Source organism: Peromyscus eremicus, chromosome 7 (assembly GCF_949786415.1).
Source record: "Peromyscus eremicus chromosome 7, PerEre_H2_v1, whole genome shotgun sequence".
NCBI classification, from domain to species: domain Eukaryota; kingdom Metazoa; phylum Chordata; class Mammalia; order Rodentia; family Cricetidae; genus Peromyscus; species Peromyscus eremicus.
In genome coordinates this window covers 45,080,255-45,101,221 of record NC_081422.1, presented here as the reverse complement: position 1 = coordinate 45,101,221, position 20,967 = coordinate 45,080,255, and the positions used below count along the sequence as shown (strand labels likewise).

At 45.0% G+C, this 20,967-nt stretch overlaps 2 protein-coding genes across 2 annotated transcripts; one reads left to right on the top strand and one right to left on the bottom strand.

The window, feature by feature from the left end:
• Positions 1-1,891: 1,891 nt before the first annotated feature.
• On the bottom strand, positions 1,892-3,584 carry Timm8b (translocase of inner mitochondrial membrane 8 homolog B). The gene is made up of 2 exons (XM_059267837.1): positions 3,434-3,584; positions 1,892-2,274 (listed from the first exon to the last, which is right to left on the bottom strand). The coding sequence occupies exons 1-2, from the start codon at positions 3,515-3,517 to the stop codon at positions 2,107-2,109; spliced, it is 252 nt and encodes an 83-aa protein (XP_059123820.1). The 5' UTR covers positions 3,518-3,584; the 3' UTR covers positions 1,892-2,106.
• A 10-nt stretch (positions 3,585-3,594) lies between these two features.
• On the top strand, positions 3,595-13,988 carry Sdhd (succinate dehydrogenase complex subunit D). Its single transcript, XM_059267836.1, has 4 exons — positions 3,595-3,728; positions 6,872-6,988; positions 8,859-9,003; positions 13,077-13,988. Exons 1-4 carry the CDS (start codon positions 3,677-3,679, stop codon positions 13,240-13,242), a joined length of 480 nt encoding a protein of 159 aa, XP_059123819.1. The 5' UTR covers positions 3,595-3,676; the 3' UTR covers positions 13,243-13,988.
• Positions 13,989-20,967: the final 6,979 nt, after the last annotated feature.

Below are 20,967 nucleotides of genomic sequence, written 5' to 3'. Positions count from 1 at the left end.
CTTGAAGAGATTATTTTTTGCAATTAATTATTTAGGGTAGAATACCTATACAGCAAATTAAAGAACCCAGAAAGCTGAAATCAGCAATAATCTGGGTATACCAATTGGAATGTTGGATTTGGGGGAATCAAGGGTCTGGAATGAAGGAGGAGGATTGAAGTAGTGCTAGATAGAATAGTTTGACAAGGAAACACTTGCTATTTATACAGGAGGTGTCCTGACTTCGGCTTTGGTGCTTTGATTCTCCTAGAGTTGGGCCCTACAGGTATCTAATTTACTTAGTGAGGAAATGGGTATAAGAACAAACCTTTTCCCTTCAGGGTAAGATCCACAGATGACTGCTAAGGAATGTAGGGCTTTCTGCCTAATTTCCCTGCTGGTCAGGGGCTACAGCTACATTTAGTATAACCCAAACATAACAGTAACTGGATAGTAATTGGTTTTCTAGTTCCATTGCTTTATATTGCCTAAAATGGGTTCGTGTTTGAAATTATTTGTTCAGTTGTCCTCTCAAATGGAAAGAATTAGGAAGTAGTCACATTGCCAATGATGCTTTCAAAGAGATTCAGGGCAACAGCCATCTAAATGTCTCTTTCTTTGCCGAGTTGGGGATTGAACGAAGGCCTTGCATACACTAGGCAAGTGCTCTACCACTGAGCCATACCCCCATCCTGTCGTTCACTTATTCTATTAATGAGTTTTTGATTTTCCCTGAAACCAGCTGAATCAATTCCAAAATGAAACACACTTCTCAGGGACATACCCACTTCTTCCCAGTCTGACTTTGTGTTACGATTATCAACAACATATTATTTCTCCCTGCTATACTGTGATCCTGATATTAAAAGAAACCAAAATACCACTGAAAAGTGGCTGGTAGAACAGTTGACTTTTCATTAAGAGGAAAGATAAAGTGACATTGTCAGGGTTTTTGTTTTTGAGGTTGTCACTTTTGGTACTGAGTATAAAGCACAAAAACTCATACCTAAGACTGTGGGGGTCATGGTTCTGCCACTAATTGAGTTCTACAGCAGGTTAAGTTAACCTCCCTGGCCTTACTTTTTGCATGTGTAATACAAAAATACTTCATGGTTAGCATGACAGACACCAGCAATAGAATACTACTATGCTGACTCCCATGAAGTGGCATTTTATAGTTCTAACTAAATTTGTGCTCTTTATGGAACATACTTCTAATAAAGTGCTTGTTTTTAAAATACATAGTTGGCCAGATGTGCCCTATCCCTTGATTATGAGCAGGTGCTACCTTTTGGGATATTGAAACACTATTAACTTTGGTTCTCAAATGTCAACGTTCCATGGTATGTTTTTTTCCTTGGGTTTAGTGGAGGTTTAATGGGAGGAGAGTCTAGTTACTACCTCATAACCTTCTTGAAGCAAGTGAAATCTTTGTTGGAAGTAGTTTTGGGCATGTATTTTTAAAGCGGTTTTGTGCTACAAAAGTACTGATTCTAAGCACAGATTTGGGAAGATGGTCCTGCAGAATAAGGCACTTCCAAGAAGTTGGTTCTGTTTGGGTCTTGACCTTACCTTCCTCCCATACTAACAGGCTTTTCTTGTCCCCAAGGAATGCACATTTTGCCTGATTATTTTTTTACCCCCTTACCCCCAACCATGTTCATCTTTTCTTCGTCATATAAGCAATAAAAATTGTTTTTTGTTCTAAACCTTTCTTAGCCCTAAATTCCCTTCCATGCCTTAGGCTAAGGCTTTGATGGTTCCTCTAATCCCCTTGAAGATGGCTTAGGGTGGCTTTTCAAAACCTGTGATCTCCCATTTGCACTACCAGCCACGGAACACTTCTTTTTAGTGTTCTGTCAATCGGAGATCTCTATGTTGATTCCTAAACTAGGACTTAGAAGAAAGAGAATTGGAGACTTCACATTTATTAACTGGTGTGATACAACCTGGAATTATTGAATTCCAATAAATAAAATTTCACTTTTGGACATTTCATCTGTTACTTTTTAGCACCAACAGATTTGGTAACTGCCTGATGCTAACCTGACACAACTCTTTCTCCAGTGGCCATTCCATCTGCTTAGTAACAAGTCTTTTGGGTCTTCTGTCATTCTGAGGTTCGGCCTACTGCCCTCCTTTCTGTACGATCTGGGCAAACCGGCCGGTGATGGCAAGAGTAGTGTCAATGAAGCGGTCCACACAGCTGGAGAGGCAGTTTTCAGTGCGGGAGTCTAGCCGATTCCCTGGCTTCTCCACACATTTGTCCCAACATAGTTCCATGAAGTGATGCACCTAAGAAGAGAGAAAAACCTTCATCACTGGGGTCTGTAGATACCTGTAGCTGGAGAGCTTCTCTTCAGGTCCCACCAAGCCCCGCAGTCCCACAACCCACGTATAAAATAACCACTCAGACACTTATATTACTTATGAACTGTATGGCCGTGGCAGGCTTTTTGTTATCTACTTCTATCTTAAATTAACCCATTTCTATTAATCTATAAGTTGCCACGTAGCTCGTGGCTTACCGGTACCTTACATCTTGCTTGTCATGGCGGTGGCTGCCAGGTCTCTCTCCCCCAGCCTTTCATTTCCCAGAATTCTCTTATTTCCTTGTCCCGCCTATACTTCCTGCCTGGCCACTCGCCAATCTGTTTTATTTATATAGAGCAATATCCACAGCAGATACCTTATTTCTTCTGTGACTTGATAAAAACCACTTTTAATAGCATATCATGGGATCATTTTGGGGTCTACTCTACCTTCTGGTCACCAATAATTCCTCATCCTTATACACAGTAAATCCTCATTAGAACTCATACTTTCATAATTCTTTTTCAAGACAGGGTTTCTCTGTGTAGCCATGGCTGTTCTGGAACTCGCTCTGTAGACCAGGCTGGCGTTGAACTCAGAGATCTGCCTGCCTCTGCCTCCATAGTGCTGGGATTAAAGGTGCGTGCCACCACCGCCCGCCCACAATCCTCAAAGCAACTAGCACTACTATAAAATGGGAAGAAGTCAAGATACTGATTTCTCCAAACCGAGCATAGTTTGGGATTGTGTAACGATCATCTCTTCCAATATCACATGATCCAATGCAGAGAGGCAGCGGGCAACAACGAACCCAGAACTTAAGGTGGGGACCGGTGTCTTCCCTACCGGCCCTTGAACCCCAAGGTCAGAACCTAGAGACTCCGAATGCCACTCCAGACCAGTGGCGGCCTAATATGACCACCATGCTCTTCTGTCGCCCAAACCTTCCCCCGACAACCCGCTTTACACCTCTTTCCTCCCACGCAGAGCTAGCCTCACGGACACTGAGCGCCGTAGGCCATCAGGCGGGAGGAGCAGCCCGCATCCAGCATCGAGTGGGCCCGCTGTGCCGGTGTCCAGAGCTCCGTGGGTGCCCGGGGCCTGCGCCTCACCCTCCTTTCCTTGTTCCTCATCCTCGTACCTGCGCAGTGAACTGCGCCTTCTGCTGCTCCGCGGCCACCAGACGCTGTAACTCCGCTTCGTCTGCTTCCCCAAGCTCGGCCATTGTCAGCTTGAGTTACTCCGCCGGTGTGCGCACGCGCGGTAGCAGCGCGCCGCCTTCCGGCTCACCCTCCAGGCTGCTTTGCCCTTCTTTGACGAGGGGCGGGACTTGCTACATAACTGCTTCCGGGTTGTTGGGTGACCTTGAGCCCTCCTAAGCGACATGGCGGTTCTCTTAAAGCTGGGTGTCCTCTGCAGTGGCCAAGGAGGCCGAGGTGAGGTGTCTTAGCCAACAGAGGATCCTGCTGCGGCCTGGAGCAGGGGGAGGGGAGGAGTGAGGGCTCGATCGCCGGGTGGTGGGACGTCTGGAGAGGAAGGGACTTCCTCTTCGGCCCCCGAGGCGCCTCTGCGTTCGCAGCCCAGACCGCTGTAGCCCAAAGGCCCAAGTGTGTACCTGGTGGCGGCTCTCCCCAGCTGGTACTTCCAGCCTCTGGGCTGCGGTGGTGCTGCCGGGCTAATGTGAAAACAGACTCCTGTTTTGAGTGTGGGTGGAAGGAATCCGTTTGATAATCTTTTGTTTGGAGACAGCGGCTTTCTATGTGGTGCCATCTTTCCTCGATCTAGCCATGTAGACCAGGCTAACCTAGAGCTTGCCCGGAGACTCCTGACTGGTTCCCGAGTGCTGGCATGACAGCCATGTCATGGCTTCGATAATCATTTTAACCAGGCATTTTGGTTATACAAAACGCTTCAGAGGCTGGTATACAAATACGAATAAAACAATTTCTACCCTCACAGAACTCGGGGGGTGGGGGGCGTGGTACAGATAGTGTAAAGCAAAAACTGTTGTGCTATATAGACTTTGTTAATATGAGTCCAGAGAAAGTTTGGGGTAATTGTTTTGGAAGGACTAACCTGTCCTTGTTCTGCAGAGAAGTACATGATAGTAACTGAGCGCAGCAAAAGCAATGGTGAAGGGATAGAAAGATGCGCAGTGTGAGATAAAGTGGAACAAATAAAATAGTATTTCGAAAGCCATAGTATGAAGTTAGCCTAGAAAGGCGAAGTAGAACTAGATCACAGGATTTATTTATTCTATTCCGAAGATACAATTTTTCTTTGTTGCCCAGGTTGGCAGTAACATTGAAAGGCTTGATAGATTTGCAGTCTAGGTTTATTTTTGTTGTTGTTATTATTTCTTCCTCTGGCCTGAAACTTGACCTGGCCCAGTCTTCTAAGTAGCTGATGTGCACCACCTTGCCTGGCAGTCTTTTTCTTTTGAATTCAGCGTCTCATGCATGCTAAATACATGCTCTTTTGCCAAACTATATACTCTCAGCCTAAACTTACTGTTTAGTAATAGTGTGGTAGATGGCCTTGATGGAAATAGAGCAGGTTTAGAGGCAAGTCATGGAGATGAGATAAGGCACTATTGTGGTAGACCAGGCTGGTGAAGTCCTGAGCTTGGAAAGTACAAGGAAAAGAAGGCAGCCTCAGGAAATGTTAAGGAGATATGTCAGTAGAATTTGGTGACTTATAGGAGGGAAATCCCTGACTGGCTATTGGCGATTATTGGATTTCTGGAACAGACATAGGAAGTATTAAAAACAAGTTCCACGGTTGAATGGTTGGGAAGTACAGATGATTTGGGTACCATTTCACAGAAGCAAGGAAAGAGGAGCAAGAAAGAGTAGAGGGAGCTGGGGCTGCCGCCGAGTTGGCAGAATGCTCGCACAGGTCTGTGATTCTAGTGTGTGGAGGTAGGAGGATCAGAAAGTTCAAGGTCAGGGGCAAGGAGAAAGAGTGAGGCAAGTCTCTGAGTTAGAAGCCAGCCTGAGACGCATAGAGAGTTCCAGGCCAGCCTGTACTACAAAGTGATATACCCTGTTTCAAAAAACAAACCTCACCTCCAAAAAAAAAAAAAAAAAAAAAAAAGAGAGCGAGAGAAAGAGAAACTATTAAATTTTTTTTCTGTTTGTATGCAATTAGCATTCTTGGAGCTCATTAAACCTTTGCATATGTTGCCTAGTTTTGAGCAGTGTTATAAAGTAAATGCAGTTTTTGACTGTGCTGGCTAGTTTTTGCCTACTTGATATAACTTAGAATCACTTGGAAGGAGGGAATTTAACTGAAGATTTGCCTCCCTCAGATTGACCTTTGGCCATGTCTGTGAGGAACTGTCTTGATTGATAGTTGATGTGAAAGGACCCAGGCTACTGTGGGCAGCACTATCCTAGGCACTTGTACCTGGGCTAAGTAAGAAAGCTAGCTGATTGTGAGCTGGGGAGCAAGCCAGTAAGCAGCACTCCTCTGTGGTTTCTGCTTCACTTCCTACTTGATTTCTTGCTCTGATTTCCCTCAATGATGGACTGTGACCTGGAAGTGCAAGCTGAAATAAACTTCCTCTTCCCCTAAATTGATTTTGGTCATGGTGTTTATCACAGTAACAGAAAGCAATCCAGAGCATTCTCCTTCTGCATATGAAACCGAACCTTAGAGAGCTGTTTAACTTAACTACTTGTCATCCTATGGCTAATCTGTGATGTAGCTGGGTAAACATCAGTTTGTCTTTTTAACCAAGAGGCGAGATCCAAAAGGGAACAGTAAGCAGGGGTTCAGGAATACACAGTGAGATTCGGTCTTAAAAAGGAAGAGGGCACTAGGTGAGCTTTCTCAACTAAGTTGAATATCTTGAGGGCAAAGACTTCTGTGCTTATCTTTCTTGCTCCAGTGTGAAACACAGTCTTGATTGCAGTTAATACTAGATAACTAGATGAGTAAATGAAAGAACAAGAGACCACCAGTTTTTTAATAAATGAAATCCAAGAGGCCCTTTTACACATGACTCATTAGTAGGAGTCTGCAGGTTTTTGTTGTTTTTGAGACAGGGTCTCATGTCATGCCATGCTGCCCTCCAACTCCACGTGAAGGTGAAGGTGACCTTGAACTTCAGCTTCCGTTTCTCGTGGGCTGGGGCTATATGTGGTGTTGGAAATAGCCTTGTGCGTGCTAAGTAAACAACTGAGCTACATCCCCAGCACAGACTTCTTCTTTCTTTTTAAAAAATGGTTTGGGACTGGAGAGATGGTTCATCGGTTAGGAGCACTGACTCCTTTTCCAGAGAACCTGCCTTCTCTTCCCAGCACCCATATGGTGGCTCATAACTAGAACTCTAGGTCTAGGGGAGGTGTGTAACTCCAGTTTATAGGGAAGGATGTGGGCACCAGACATGTACATGGTACACAGACATACATGTAAGTAAGACACTCATACGTGTAAAATAAATCCTTTAAATAAAATTTGTCCTTTAAAAAAGTAAATCCTTTTAAAAAAAAGTTTGAGTGGCATGCTCATGGTAGTTTAGAAAGCCTGTCGGTCCTGCCAGGAAGTGCTCACGCTCCCTGTCTTTCTTTCTCAGCTCTGTTACTCCGGAGCCGGGTGGTGAAACCTGCTTCTGTCTCGGCATTTCTCCAGGACCAGCCTACCCCAGGATGGCACGGCACACAGCACGTTCACCTGTCGCCAAGGCACCACTGTAGGTCCTCTCTGTCGACTTCGTGAACAGTTTCATCTACTGTTTTAGGTGTAGGGTGTTTTACCTGCGTGGGTGCTGGATTCCGGGCACTGGAATTCAGACAGCTGTGGACTGTCACACCTGGGCTGACCATCACACATTCGGCGGGCCTCGGTGTCTCTCCGGGAGTCTCTCTTGTGTGCTAGTAAATAAAGACCTAGCTTACACCCCTGGGCAGACAGTCCAGACATGAGTGGTGCCGTTCGTGTTCACAGAGACTCTTCTGGCCTAACTTCACGGTCAAGGGAACAGCTCTGTAGAAAGTCTGTTCAGTGTAGCTAGTGACTGCTTTGTTTAGCCAGTGGAGAGGAGCCTGTGTAAAGTCTTACCTTTGGACTGAATCATGGATTTATAGCTGGAATTTTTTTAGGTTGATTAAAACCATGTGGAATCTCCTAGATAATACTGTGTGGATATTCACATTAGACGATATGAACATGAATAATGAGTTAACTGTACTTCCATTTTTTTTTTCTTTTGTTTTGCGAGACAGGGTTTCTCTGTGTAGTTTTGGTGCCTGTCCTGGATCTCGCTCTGTAGACCAGGCTGGCCTCGAACTCACAGAGATCCGCCTGGCTCCGCCTCCCTAGTGCTGGGATTAAAGGCGTTCGCCAGCACCACCCGGCTATATTTCCATTTTTAAAGTCCAGAGAGAGAAATATTTATTTTGTCCTGGCTGGTCTGAAAATTGCTTTGTAGTCCAGGCTAGCCTCACACTTGCAGTATTCTTCCTGAAATCATGGTTTTTTATTTGCCTTTGTGTGGTTTGTGAATTCTTTTGAGGTAGGTCTCCCACTGTAGCTGGCCTAGAACTCAGTGTGTATTCCAGACTGGCACAGTCATCGTGCCTCAGCCGCCTTGGGGCTGTGGTGCCTGACTGCTGCGATCAGTATTTGTGAAGCGTCTTGGTTTTATTTGTTAGCTTTCAGTCCTCCCCAGTTCTAAGTCAGCCACTTAGAGTTACATCTGCGTGACGGGAGGTTAGAGCTGTCGGGGTTCCTGCCTTGGTTAGATTTAGCGGACTGGTGCTGAAGTGTGTGGGACTGAAGAAAGTTCCCCAAAGTTGTGTGCGTAGGTCTTAACGTGTATGCCCATGTGCATTTTTCTGAGTAGGAACTCCATCCTTTTGTCAGGTTCTCTAAGGAGGTTAGAGCTTCTCAGAAATGCCTAGAGCCGCTGGGCGGTGGTGGCGCACGCCTTTGATCCCAGCACTCAGGAGGCAGAGCCAGGCGGATCTCTGTCAGGTCGAGGCCAGCCTGGTCTACACAGAGTTCCAGGATGGCCAGAGCTGTTATACAGAGAGACCCTGTCTCAAAAAACCAAAAAAAAAAAAAAAGAAAGAAAAGAAAAAAGAAGTACTTAGAGCCTGTGTTGTTTTTACCTGTCTAAGATCAGCCTTTGTGTCTCATTCGTTTTGCACTGGATTGCAAAGGGCAGAAGGACTATACCCTTAAAGGTATCCTTAGACCTGTGCTTCTCTTTCATTTGGCTGGTTTAAGCTGTTTTTAGAACATACTACATTTTTTCCCCAAAGATTAGAGTTATTAGCATTATTATTTTAAAGAGGTACATTAGTGATCACCAAATTACATCCATGAGATACCTGTTTCACTGAAGCCCAAGACTGCCTTAATTCCACAAATACTTAGCCTGCCTTCTGGCCTGTGAGAAAGTGTGTTTTGTGCTCAGAGACACAAAGGCTATGCCATGTGATTTATGTTCAAGATGGATCTTCTGTATATACTATTTATCATTCTAACTGTTTGAGTAGTCATGTGATAGGTTGAAGTTTTCTTTCTCAACTCCATGAATCTCTTTTCTTTTTTTGTAGCTGGTTCCAAGGCTGCATCTCTCCACTGGACTAGCGAGAGGGTTGTCAGTGTTTTGCTCTTGGGCCTGCTTCCAGCTGGATACTTCAGTCCCTGCTCTGTGGTGGACTACTCCCTGGCTGCAGCCCTCTCCCTGCATAGTCACTGGCAAGTACAACAGTCTCTCTGCATTGTCTGCTTGGTCTGTTTGCTGCAAACCTGTCTGTCTGTTTATGAAGAAAACACTGATTGAAATTCTCAAGACTTCTAGAAAACTTAAAAACACACAAACAATTAATAGTGATCAAATAAATCTGGGTATGTGGGTAGTTTATTAATATTTTTTTTTTTTAGTCAGGTAGCCCAGACTAGCCTTAAACTTGAAATTGTCTTGACTCAGCCTCAAGTGCTAGGATTACATATATGTACTTCTGTCTTAACTACTTTTCTATTGCTGTGAAGAGACACTATGACCAAGATTTTATTTGGGGCTTACAGTTTCAGAGGGTGAGTCCATGACTGTCATGGTGGGGAGCATGGCAGCAGGCAAGTGTGGCTCTGCAGCCATAGCTGAGAACTCACATCTTGATCCGAAAGTAGGAGGCAGAGAGAGCACTGGGAATGGTGAGAGTCTTTTGAAACCTCAAAGCCCCCCCCCCAGTGACACCCCCAGCAAGGCCACACCTCCTAATCCTCCCCAAAGAGTTCCACCAACTGGGGACCAAGTTTTCAAATATGTGGGCCTGTGGAGGCCATTTTCATTCAAACCACCACAACCAACATGCCCTGCATGTATCCTGCTTGTTTGCTGTTTTAATTTTAATAATCTTTATAGGCAGTTTGAACATAGTGTTCGTAAAGCCGAGTTCCTGATTGTCTCCCAATCTGTTCCTCCTGTATCCTTTTTTTTTCTTTTTGAGACAGTGTCTTTTGAATCAAGAATGACATTGAATTCCTGATCCTCCTGTCTGCACCTTCCAAGTCCTGGGGTCACAGACCTGGGTCATCAAGTCTAGCCTTTGTCCTGTACGGTTTTTTGAGATGGGGTTTCACTCTGCAGCCCGGCCCGGCTGACCTGGAACTTAGTAGGTGTTCTAGGCTGTCCTCGGACTCAGAGACCTCTGCCTCCCTTGTCCTGGGATTGCAGTTGTGCACCACCGCACCTGGCTCTCCCTCTTGCTATGTCAGTTACTGTCATTCCATTGTGTTCTTTCTTATTCAAGCCCCATATCTGGTCACCATCCTTGGCTGCAGCAGTAATCTCTAAATTGTCCTCCTTTGTGTTTGATGCCAATACATCAGCCCCAGTGATCCTGTTAAAATGTTAAGTGGGATAAGTACTCTCTTTCAAAACCTCTATCTCATTTTGCTCAAACTAAAAGAATTCTTAAAGTTTTGTACAGACTCTTCATGTAGTATTAGCTGCGTAGTAGTCCTATCTATTCTAGGGAGCTGAAGCAGGAAGATTGCTAGTTCAAAGTCAGCCAGGACAACAACAGTGAGACCTCGTCTCTATTAAACGCTTGAAATTCCCAAGTGTGATGGAACACATCTGTAATCCCCACATTTACTGAAGTAGGAGAATCAGTTGGAGTTCAAGGCTAGCCTGTGCTATATAGTGAGTTCAGGTTCACCCTGGGCACCGTTGTGAGACCCTGTCTCAAGAAACCAAAATAAAGGGCTGGAGAGGTGGCTCAGCAGTTAAGAGCACTGGCTGCTCATCCAGGGGACCTGGGTTCAATTCCCAGCACTCACATGGCAGCTCACAACTGTCTGTCCAGGACTTCTGACACCCTTGAACAGACATTCATGTAGGCAAAATAAAAAACATTGAATGAGCTGGGCAGTGCTTGCGTACGCCTTTAATCCCAGCACTCGGGAGGTAGAGCTAGGCGGATCTCTGTGAGTTCGAGGCCAGCCTGGTCTATGGTGTGAGTTTCAGGAAAGGCGCAAAGCTACACAGAGAAACCCTGTCTCGGAAAACCAAAAAACAAAACAAAACAAAACAAAACAAAACCAGCCAAACAAAAAAGAATGTAAAATAAAAAGAGATAATATATGTATAATCAATATGTGTGTGTAAGAAACCAAAATGAACAAAAGACTACCCTGAGAGTCTTTAACACCCACCACCACCACCTCCACCACCATGTCCACCTTCTCCACCTCCTCCACACACACACCTCTCATTTCCAGCTGCTCCTGTCAGGCACACTGGCTTTCTTACTGTTCTTGAGATGTGCTGGGGACCCTGCATTCTCTTCTGTCTGAAACTATCACTGGTTATGTACTTGGCTTGCTCCCCATCGTAGATGTTTAACACTGCACTCAGCAGAGCCTTCCCAAACCACTCACTCGGTTCTCACATTTGTCATCTTTCCCTTGTTTTTCTTAGGAGCGCTCACGACCTTCTCATGTGTTACATCATCTGTTTACTATTTGTGCCTTTGTCCTTCCTCCTCTTCCCTCCTATAATTAAGTACAGATACAGAGCTGGTCAGGTAGCTCAGTTGTTACAGTGTTTGTCTAGCATTTGTGAAGCCCTGTGTTCTCTACCCACCATTCCAGGCATGGTGGTGCTTGCCTGTAATCCAGCACTTGAGGAGGCAAAAGGATCAGAAGTTCAAAGTCATCCTTAGCAACATAGCAAATTTGAGACCAGCTTGGGATACATAGCAAGATCTCATTTCAAAAAACAGAACCATAACAACAAAAAAGAAAACAAAATGTGTCTGCATTAAAACTTATACAAGAATGTCATAGCACATTACTTAAATTAGTTAAAAGTGGAAACCATCCCTGTGGCCAAAATAGAATATAGAGTATTATTCAGGCACATAAAGGAGTGGGGTACTGAGGTGTGCTGCAGTATGGATGAGCATTGAGAGCAAAAGCATGCTAAATAAAGTATGACACAAAGGGAATGTCCTGCATGGTTTTATTTGTATGAAATGCCAGATTAGGCAAATCTATAGAAACAAGGAGCTCAGTGATTGGGTATTGAGTGGGCTAATCACTAGTGCTTCTTTTTGAGTGTGTGAAAATGTTCTAGAATTAGTGATGATAGTTCACAACTCTGACTAGACTAACAAACTGAATGGTAAACTTAAAAAGGTGAAATTTGGCCAGGTGGCAGTGATGTACCCCTTTAATCCCAGCACTTGGGAGGCAGAGCCAGGTGGATCTCTGGGTTCAAGGCCAACCTGGTCTACAGAGCGAGATCCAGGACAGCCAGGGCTACACAGAGAAACCCTGTCTCAAAGAAAAACAACAACAACAAAACCCCCACAAAAACAAACAAACAAAGCCAACTGCTGTAGAAATGTAAAGTCAGGTCACTCCTTATTTAGGATACTTTGTGCTGAAAACCTGGTGAGTGTTTCCTTTGGACACTGCAGTCTGCCCTGATTTGCTATGGTTTTTTTTTTTTTTTGTTTTGTTTTGTTTTTTTTTTTTTTTTTGGTTTTTCGAGACAGGGTTTCTCTGTGTAGCTTTGCGCCTTTCCTGGAACTCACTTGGTAGCCCAGGCTGGCCTCGAACTCACAGAGATCCGCCTGGCTCTGCCTCCCGAGTGCTGGGATTAAAGGCGTGCGCCACCACCGCCCGGCTTTGCTATGGTTTTTACTTGACTCACAAGATTCCAGCCTCATTAATTTCCTCACTGCTCCTCAGAGATGCCAGGGTCCTTGTCACTTCTGTTTGGGTGTTCTCTTTCAACTCACCCTTCCTAAGACGTTTCCTCATGCTGCATGTGTAGTTAACTTTTTCTGTTTCACTAGAATGTCTGTTTCTAAACAAAGGGAGCATCCTGTTATCTATTGCACCCTTAGCATTGGTGACCTGTTCTGGCATACAATACCTGCTTAGTAAACTCTGCAGGAGTGAATACTGCAGAAGAGTTTATAGACAGAGGAGCATTTAGTTACTGTCTAAGGGCTCTGGAAATTAAGTCCACAGGATGAGCTCTCCTTATTACATGTTAGCAACTCTTGATTGTATTTTGGTTTCCACTGTTGTTGGTTTTTTGTTTTTTTACCATGAGTTGCTTTGACTAGTTATCTCAAGCATAGAAATAATTCCATCTGTGAAAGTGGTCACACAGAATCCCTGGAAGAGGCAAACAGTTACTGGAGTTAGAAATAAAAAAGACTGTGTTTTGAGTCTGACTTTTGGGGTGAGTGGGGTCATGACTTGTCTGTATGTCCTCTAACTGCCCTGTGCTGTGACTTTCTTCTCTTTAGGGGCCTTGGACAAGTGGTGACTGACTACGTTCATGGGGATGCACTGCAGAAGGCTGTCAAGGCAGGCCTCTTGGGACTCTCGGCTTTGACCTTTGCTGGGCTTTGCTATTTCAACTACCACGATGTAGGCATCTGCAGAGCGGTTGCCATGCTGTGGAAGCTCTGACCTCTTCGGTCAACACCTTAGATTGTATGCCTCTTTGCCTCTGCTCTGTCGATGCCATTCAGCTCACAGTGAGGGGGAAATGAAGGATAAGTCCATTGGTGGGCAGAATTTCTTCTAATTACATGGTTATTTTCAGAATTCATTTGTTGAGGAAAAGGTTTGAGAGGAGTTAAGTTCAACTAGTCATGAGTCTGGGTTCCATAGTCCACTGCATTGGTGGCTTCCTGCTCACAAGACCCACGGTGTAACTGTACATTTCACAAGTTCATGTTGCCTTTAACTACCGTTTCTTGAGGAGAGTTCAGCTCTTCCCTGTTGGGATAAAAGGAGACTTCTCTTGGACTGGGAGGGAGGACTGTCCATTCCTGAGTCATAGACTTTGCATGAAATTGGAAAGTCTTCCATTTGGAGCTCCCACTCTGTTCAGTTATCACCAGCTGTTGAGCATCTGGGGAACTTCAAATCAGATGCTGATGTCTCCAATTACTGACTTTTCTTAAGTCTTGGGAAGGAATTCGAGGACAGGTGAATTTAAAGTTCAGTTTAGGGAGTTCTGCTTTGTGGGTGGGTTAAAATATGACAGATTCCAAACAGGCTTACTCTTCAGATAAGTGTTCCTTGTGCAGAAATAAGCTGTCCGCAAGTAAGAGACTGAGTACTCAAGGGTTTTTCCCACTGTGGGAATCGCTCATGAGAAATCAGACTCTGAAAAAGCAAAATTTTTAAATAAAATATTACATAATGAATATACATTGTACTTTTTTATGGGCTAGTGTTCCTTGGTGTTTGGTTTTTGGAAGTTTTGTTTGTTTGAGATAGAGTCTTAACAGGCCTAATCGGATCTGGAACTCTATAGGTAGACCAGGCTGGCCTCAAACTTGTGGCAGTCTCTGCCTCCCGAGTGCTGGAGTTACAGGTATCAAGTGCTAGGGATGTAGTTGTGAACCACAAAACTCACTTGTTTTCTTTTAATTTGAGATGGTGTCTTAGTTTGTTGCTCAGGCTAGCATCAAAATCCTGGTCTCAAGCCATTCTGTCTAGTCTCCTGAGTTGTGTATTGCCTTGCCTGGCTCTAGTTTTAGTCATTAAAACTGTTGTGTCCCTGCCGGTGATGGTGGCACACACCTTTAATCCCAGCACTCGGGAGGCAGAGGCAGAAGGATCTATATGAGTTTGAGACCAGTCTGGTCTACAGATCGAGTTCCAGGATAGGCTCTAAAGCTATACAGAGAAACCCTGCCTGGAAACAAACAAACAAACAAACAAATACCACCACCACCCCAAAAAAAACAGAAAAAAAAAAACAAAAACAAAAAACCTGTTACATCTCAGCACTCAGGAGGCAGAGGCAGGCAGATTTCTGTGAATTCAAGGCCAGCCTGGTCTACCAAGTGAGTTTCAGGACAGCCAGGGCTACACAGAGAGACCCTGTCTCAAAAAACAAAACAAAACAAAAAACTCTGTTATACACTGGGCAGTGGTGGCACACACCTTTAATCCCAGCAATTGGAAGGCGGATCTCTGTGAGTTCAAGGCTGGCCTGGTCTACAAAGCTAGTTTCAGGACAGCCCAGGCTACACAAAGAAACCCTTTAGAGACACACACACACACACACACACACACACACACACACACACACACACACACACACACACGCCAAAAGAAAACAAAACAAAAACCCTATTGTGCCAGGTATGGTGGTTGACAGGTTATATGGGATTACATACCTGTAATCCTAGCCCTCTGGGAGGCTGAGGAAGGAGGATTGGTATGAGTTTCAGGCCAGCATCGACCACAGTAAGTTCCAAGTCAGTTTGGGCTACATAGTAAAATTATTACTTAACAACCTCCCCCCCCCCAAAAAAAAAAAACCACTTAAGTAATTAAAAGTGGTGTATCCACAGCTCTGAATCAGAGATGAGTTTTAACGTGTGTGGTTTAGCAAATAAGTAATTCACATAGAATGCCACAATACCAAAAGGACTCGTGATAGGCAGAAACAGGCAGTTTAAGTACGAATAGAATGTGAAGATTGAGTAGTAGGTATTAGAACTATATTAGTGCTAGGGTGTTCTGTGAGTGCCAGCCTCATGTTCTAGCTACACTAATTCCAAGGCCTGATGAGTACTAAAAGGACATTTCACTCCCCAGGGACTTGCTGGGCAGCAAGGCTGGGAATTGTTTAAGTGACAGGGCCATCTGATATCCAGGCATCATTTGCAGCATGAGTATGTCAGCATGTACGCAGTATGTCAGGTGACATGATCAGTGGTCAGTAATACCTAGGACAGTGCTGTAGGGGGCTGGCTGGCTGATAGCCTCAGTTTGATCCTAGGGCTTCACACAGTAAAAAGATGACTCCCATTGTCCTGTGACCTCTGTAGATGTGCCGTGACACACTTGAACCACACCCCCCAAAAGGAAATCATTAAAAATCAGAGGTGGATGAGAAGGCTCCACAGCTGAGAGTATTTAACTGCCACCAGTTAATACACAATCTGACAACCTGAATTTGAGCATCTTTCAAACTGAGTGCATACAAACAAACAATAAATAAATGTAATAATAACAAGCTAAGAAGGCAGACTCAAGCACTGTGCCGGAAAGCCTGCCAGCTGCCTCCGTCGTTCTCCAGTGAAGCCTTCTCTGGCCAGGTTCAAAGTGAGCCAGCAGTGGCCTTGTAGTCTGTGAGGCTCCACACTTGGTGGTGACCAATTGGAAGGTCAAAGGGGATCCAATGGCAGGGACTTCAAAATGACCACAAAGCTAAAAGCAAACTGGTAACCGTAAATCCAAGGAGCTGTGCCTGGTGCAAAGCTCAAAGGCAAGCTGATGGCTGTAATGCTGTTAGCGAGTCCTTCCTGGCCACGAAGCTGAGGGGGAAGTGACAGCGATAAATAGTAACGATGTCTTCTTAGTCACACAGTGACTGACCACACGGCGGGCCTACAAGAGCCCCTAAGCACTTACTTTGTGTGTGTTGGGATGCAGGGAGGGCCATACTCCTGTGAAGGTCAGAAGGCAGCCTGAAGGAGTCCGCTCTTCTCCATGTGAGTCTTTGGGACCCAACTCAGGTCATCGAGCACAGCACCAAGCACTGTCACCTGCTGAACCAGCCATCAGGAGCCTATCTCTAAACCACACCTTTTTTTTTTCAAACTTTTTTAAAATAGGAAATAGATTCTTCTCTCATACAATACATCCCAACCAAGGTTTCCACTCCTCCTAGCCCCCCATTTCCCCTCTCCCCCAGATCCACTCCCCTGTTTCCTCTTCAGAAAGCAGCAGGCCTCCAAGAGACAACAGCCAAACAGGACAAAACAAGGTACAATAAGGCAAGATGAAAGCCCTCATATCAAGGTTGGACAAGGCAACCCAATAGGAGGAAAAGAGTCTCAGGAGCAGGCAAGAGTCAGAGCTCCACCTGCTCCCACTGTCAGGAGTCTCAACACCAAGATAACAGCCATAACACATGCAGAGGACCTGGTGCAGTTATTTGTTATTTTGTGTATGTGAGTTTTGCTTGAATGTGTGTGTGCATGCGAACGCTCTTCCTAAGGACAGTGCCCAGGGAGGCCAGAAGAGGGCACCAGATACACCCTCATATATCTATATATCTATATCTATATCATCTATATATATCTCCATATATATGGATAGTGCTCTTGGAAGCCAGAAGAGGGCACCAGATACACATGCATGCGCACACACATAAAAACAGATTTGTTGTAACTAACACTTAAGAGCAGCCTTAGCAGGATGTGGTGGCACATGCCTGTAATCCCAGCAGTTGGGAGACAGAGACAAGAAAACTACGAGTTTGAGACCAGGCTGCTCTACATAGTGAGACCATCTCGACAACAAAAACAAACCAAAAAAATGAAACAGAGGAGGAGGAAGCTTTTCTCTGGCTGTCTTGTAATTTTAGCACTGTCCAAAGTGAAGATGGACTCTGATGGCATTAAGTGTTTTGCCTTTCATTTGTTTTTCAAAACGGTTTCTCTGTGTAGACCTGGCTGTCCTGGAACTCACTCCATAGACCAGGCTGGCCTTGAACTTTCAAGATCCACCTGCCTCAGCCTCCCAAGTGCTGAGGTTAAAGGTGTGTGCCCCTCCTGCAGGCTCTGTTGGCATTAAGGGTTATACTATGTCCTGGTCAATAAACGTCTTAAGTAGAGAAGTGAGTCAGTAGAGCGCACAAAGCTAGTGAAAACGTATTAGTCCCAGGAGAGTGGAGCTGCCTGACAGGAACACAGCTTTCTCTGTGGGTCATTCCCACGACATTGGAGTCCCCACACTGGGCTGGGTTTGGCAGCTGCAGACAGTGAGCAGAAGCAAAGCTGGCACTGAGCCAGCTGCAGCAGCCACACCAGGTGCTCCATTCTGTTGGGAACTTCCTGTGTGTCACCAGCATGAATGACAAGGAAGGTTGTGGCGGCCAATGTGAAGGAAAAGTGATAAAGACAACGACCCAGAGATGTGGCAAGACTCTTCTGGGGAGATGATGATTTGGAATGAATTTAGTTCTAATTTGGAGGTGATTTGGAATGTATTAGTTCTGTGCTCTTTTTTTTGTTTGTTTTGTTTTGGTTTGGTTTTGGGGCTTTGGTTTTTTTTTTTGTTTTTTTGTTTTTGTTTTTGTTTTTCGAGACAGGGTTTCTCTGTGTAGCTTTGGTGCCTGTCCTGGAACTCACTTGGTAGCCCAGGCTGGCCTTGAACTCACAGAGATTCGCCTGGCTCTGCCTCCCGAGTGCTGGGATTAAAGGCGTGCGCAACCACAACCACAACCACCACCACCACCACCACCACCACCACCACCACCACCACCACCGCCCAGCATGGGATGTTCTATATCTTGAGAAGGAGAAATCAGACATTTGACAGGCAAGACTGAGCTCCCTGGTTTTGCCTGATCTTAGTGGCCTGACCATGGAACAAGGACATGGGCTTCAGGTTCAAGGGTCAGAATTTGAGCATTAGGTTTTTGTTTTGTTTTGTTTTTTGTTTTTTGTTTTTTTCTGATAAGCTAGGCATGGTAGCTCACACCTTCAATTCTGGCACTCAGGAAGCAGAGGCAGGCAGATCATTGTGAGTTCAAGGCTAGCCTGATCTACATTACAAGTTCCAGGCCAGCCAAAGCTACATAGTGAAACCCTGTCTCTTAAAATCTAAGTTCTCAGCTAATTAATTGCAAGTGTAATGGGTGCCTGGAAAGGCAGAAGTCTGAGATTGTGCTGTTGCCTGACTTAGGTTGAGGCATTAACCCACCTTTAGCAGGTTTCATTCTAAGTAAGGTAGGGATGGCAGTTCATGCCTGTCATCCCAGATCTGCGAGGCTGAGTCAAGAGAATCAGGAGCTCAGGGTTCTCTTCAGCTACAAAGTGAATTTGAGACCAGCCTGGGATTATAGGAGACCCTACCTCAACACACACACACACACACACACACACACACACACACACACACACACACACACACGGGGGTGGGGGAGGAGACACACACACAGAGTGTTAGTTTATGGGGGGAGTAATAAATAAGAAGCAGCCTTCAGGTTCCTACCTTGAATTCCTGCCCTGCCTTCCCTCATTAATAGTTGTGATCTGGAAGTGTAAGCAAATACCACCCACCCCTGTTGTTTTTGGTGGAGTATTGCTTCACAGCAAACAGTGAAACTAGAACACTTAGTAAAGTTAGGATGACCGTGGGTAATAAATTGTCAGGCCCTCTTAATTGAGGATTAATTATGATTCATCTCAGCAATGTGTGTAATGGGTTGTATCTGCCAGCTAAGATGTTTTTCATTTAATTTTTTTGAGTGAGTGGAAGGCCCACATTTGTGTAGTAGTCAGAAGACAACTTGTGTTCTCTCCTTCCATCATGTGGTTCCTGAGAATGGAACTCAGCTTGTCAGGCCTGGTAGCAAATGCTTTTACCCATGGAGTCGTTTCATCCTGACCAAAGATTTTGGCTTTAATTTTTTCCCCTTTATTTTTATTTTATGTGTATGGGTGTTGTGCAATGCCCAGGGAGCCCAGAAGAGGTCGTCAGATCCTCCGGTACTGGAGCTGTCCTGTGGGTGGGTGCTAAGAATCAAACCCAGGTTCCATGAAAGAGTGGTAGCCAATGTTCTTAACGGCTGAGCCATCTCTCCAGCCCAGAGATTCTGTTTTTAATTGTATTTCCCCAACATATATGCATGCTATAACCCATAAGAACAACAGCTGTGAAAAAAGAAGTGATCTCTTGGAGTCTTTGGGGGGAGCTGACTTCTGATTGAGCCCCTCACCTTACTAGAGAACCCTGTCTTCTTCATGTCCTCACTTTATCCCACTGACTTAGATCACCTCTCCCTCTCTTGTGTAGTTAAATGATAACTTCCAAATAAGATAAAGTTATGACCTTTATGCAAACGTGAACATGAACCCATAGTTGGGCTGGGCATGGTGGCACATCCCTGTAATGCTAGAACTTTGGAGACTGAGGTAGGAGGGTCAGAAGTTCCAAATCCGGTCAGTGAGAAGGCTCAGCAGGTAAAGGTGCTTGCTGCCAAGCCTGATGACCTGAGCTCAACTCCCAGGATTCACACGGTGGAGGGGGAGAAAATTCACTCTTAAAAGTTTTCCTCTGACCTCCACACATGAATCATGGTGAGCATGCAATCACAGGTGCATGTGTGTGCATGCACACACACAAACATACTACTACTACTATTAATACCAGTAAATACTACTACTACTGCTACTACTACTAAAAGGATACAACACATGGCCTAATGTCTTCCTAGAAAAGTGAGGAAACCCTGTCTTAGGCTTAACCTTCAGGCTGTCTTTGCTTCCTTAAGCAACTTGTGCGCACCTTCCTGAGACTAGCCTGACCTTGGAGTTAGGAACTTGATTTGTGGGCATCTGTGTAGTGAATGACAGGTCGCTTGGCATATAATAGGCCTTTAGTATGGGCACGTTTGATTCCTCGCCTAGGTTCAGCTATCCATGTCCAGGTGCTAGGGAAGAAGGTGGCATCTTTCCAGTTACTTACTGGAAGACTTGGGTGTGCAGTGTTTTATCAAGGTGAGAGAGGAATGCTGACCAGGCAGGGCCAGCGTGTTGGTTCTGCACATCCTGTGCAGCCTGCACTTGTGACCTCACCGATCTTGGCCCAGAAGGTATTGGCATTCTGTTTTCTATGGTAAATCTTTAACCATGAAAGATTCTGAGGCTACCAGTCACTGATAAATGACAAAGCATAAGTCACAGATATCACCTTCTGCCCCTCAGCACAGGCAGTCTAGGCTCTTGACTAGGGTCCTCAGGACTTCAGAGCTTTGGAGGCTTGCAAAGTTTTGAATTACATTTGATTTATTTATTTGCACACACGCCCATGTTACAAGGCATAACAAGTAAGTGGAGGTCAGAGGACGACTCTCAGGAGTTGGTTCTTTTCCTCCACCATGTGGGTTCTGGGGATCAAACTGAGGTCCCAGGCCCTGAAGCAAGCTGCCCTCTCACCAGCTCCCTATTTTTTTCTTTATTTCTTCTTCTTCATTTTTTTCCAAGAAAGGTCTCATCTATCCCAGGTTAGCTCTATACTTGCTATGTAATTAAGGATGACTTCGAACCTCTGACTGTTCTTCCTTTACCCCCTCCATGTGCCCATTTCACTCTATACTGTACCAACAGTCCAGCCTCAGAACATTAAAGGACCCAAATGGCGTGTAATTCTGGGACC

Bases quoted from the DNA above. Each gene is read 5' to 3' on its own strand.
- Timm8b (XM_059267837.1), bottom strand. From the start codon at position 3,517: ATGGCCGAGCTTGGGGAAGCAGACGAAGCGGAGTTACAGCGTCTGGTG. The intron at 2,275-3,433 runs GTACGAGGATGA...CTCTCTTCTTAG, and splicing joins AGGCGCAGTTCACTGCGCAG to GTGCATCACTTCATGGAACT.
- Sdhd (XM_059267836.1), top strand. From the start codon at position 3,677: ATGGCGGTTCTCTTAAAGCTGGGTGTCCTCTGCAGTGGCCAAGGAGGC. The intron at 6,989-8,858 runs GTAGGTCCTCTC...CTTTTTTTGTAG, and splicing joins CCTGTCGCCAAGGCACCACT to CTGGTTCCAAGGCTGCATCT. The intron at 9,004-13,076 runs GCAAGTACAACA...TCTTCTCTTTAG, and splicing joins CTCTCCCTGCATAGTCACTG to GGGCCTTGGACAAGTGGTGA.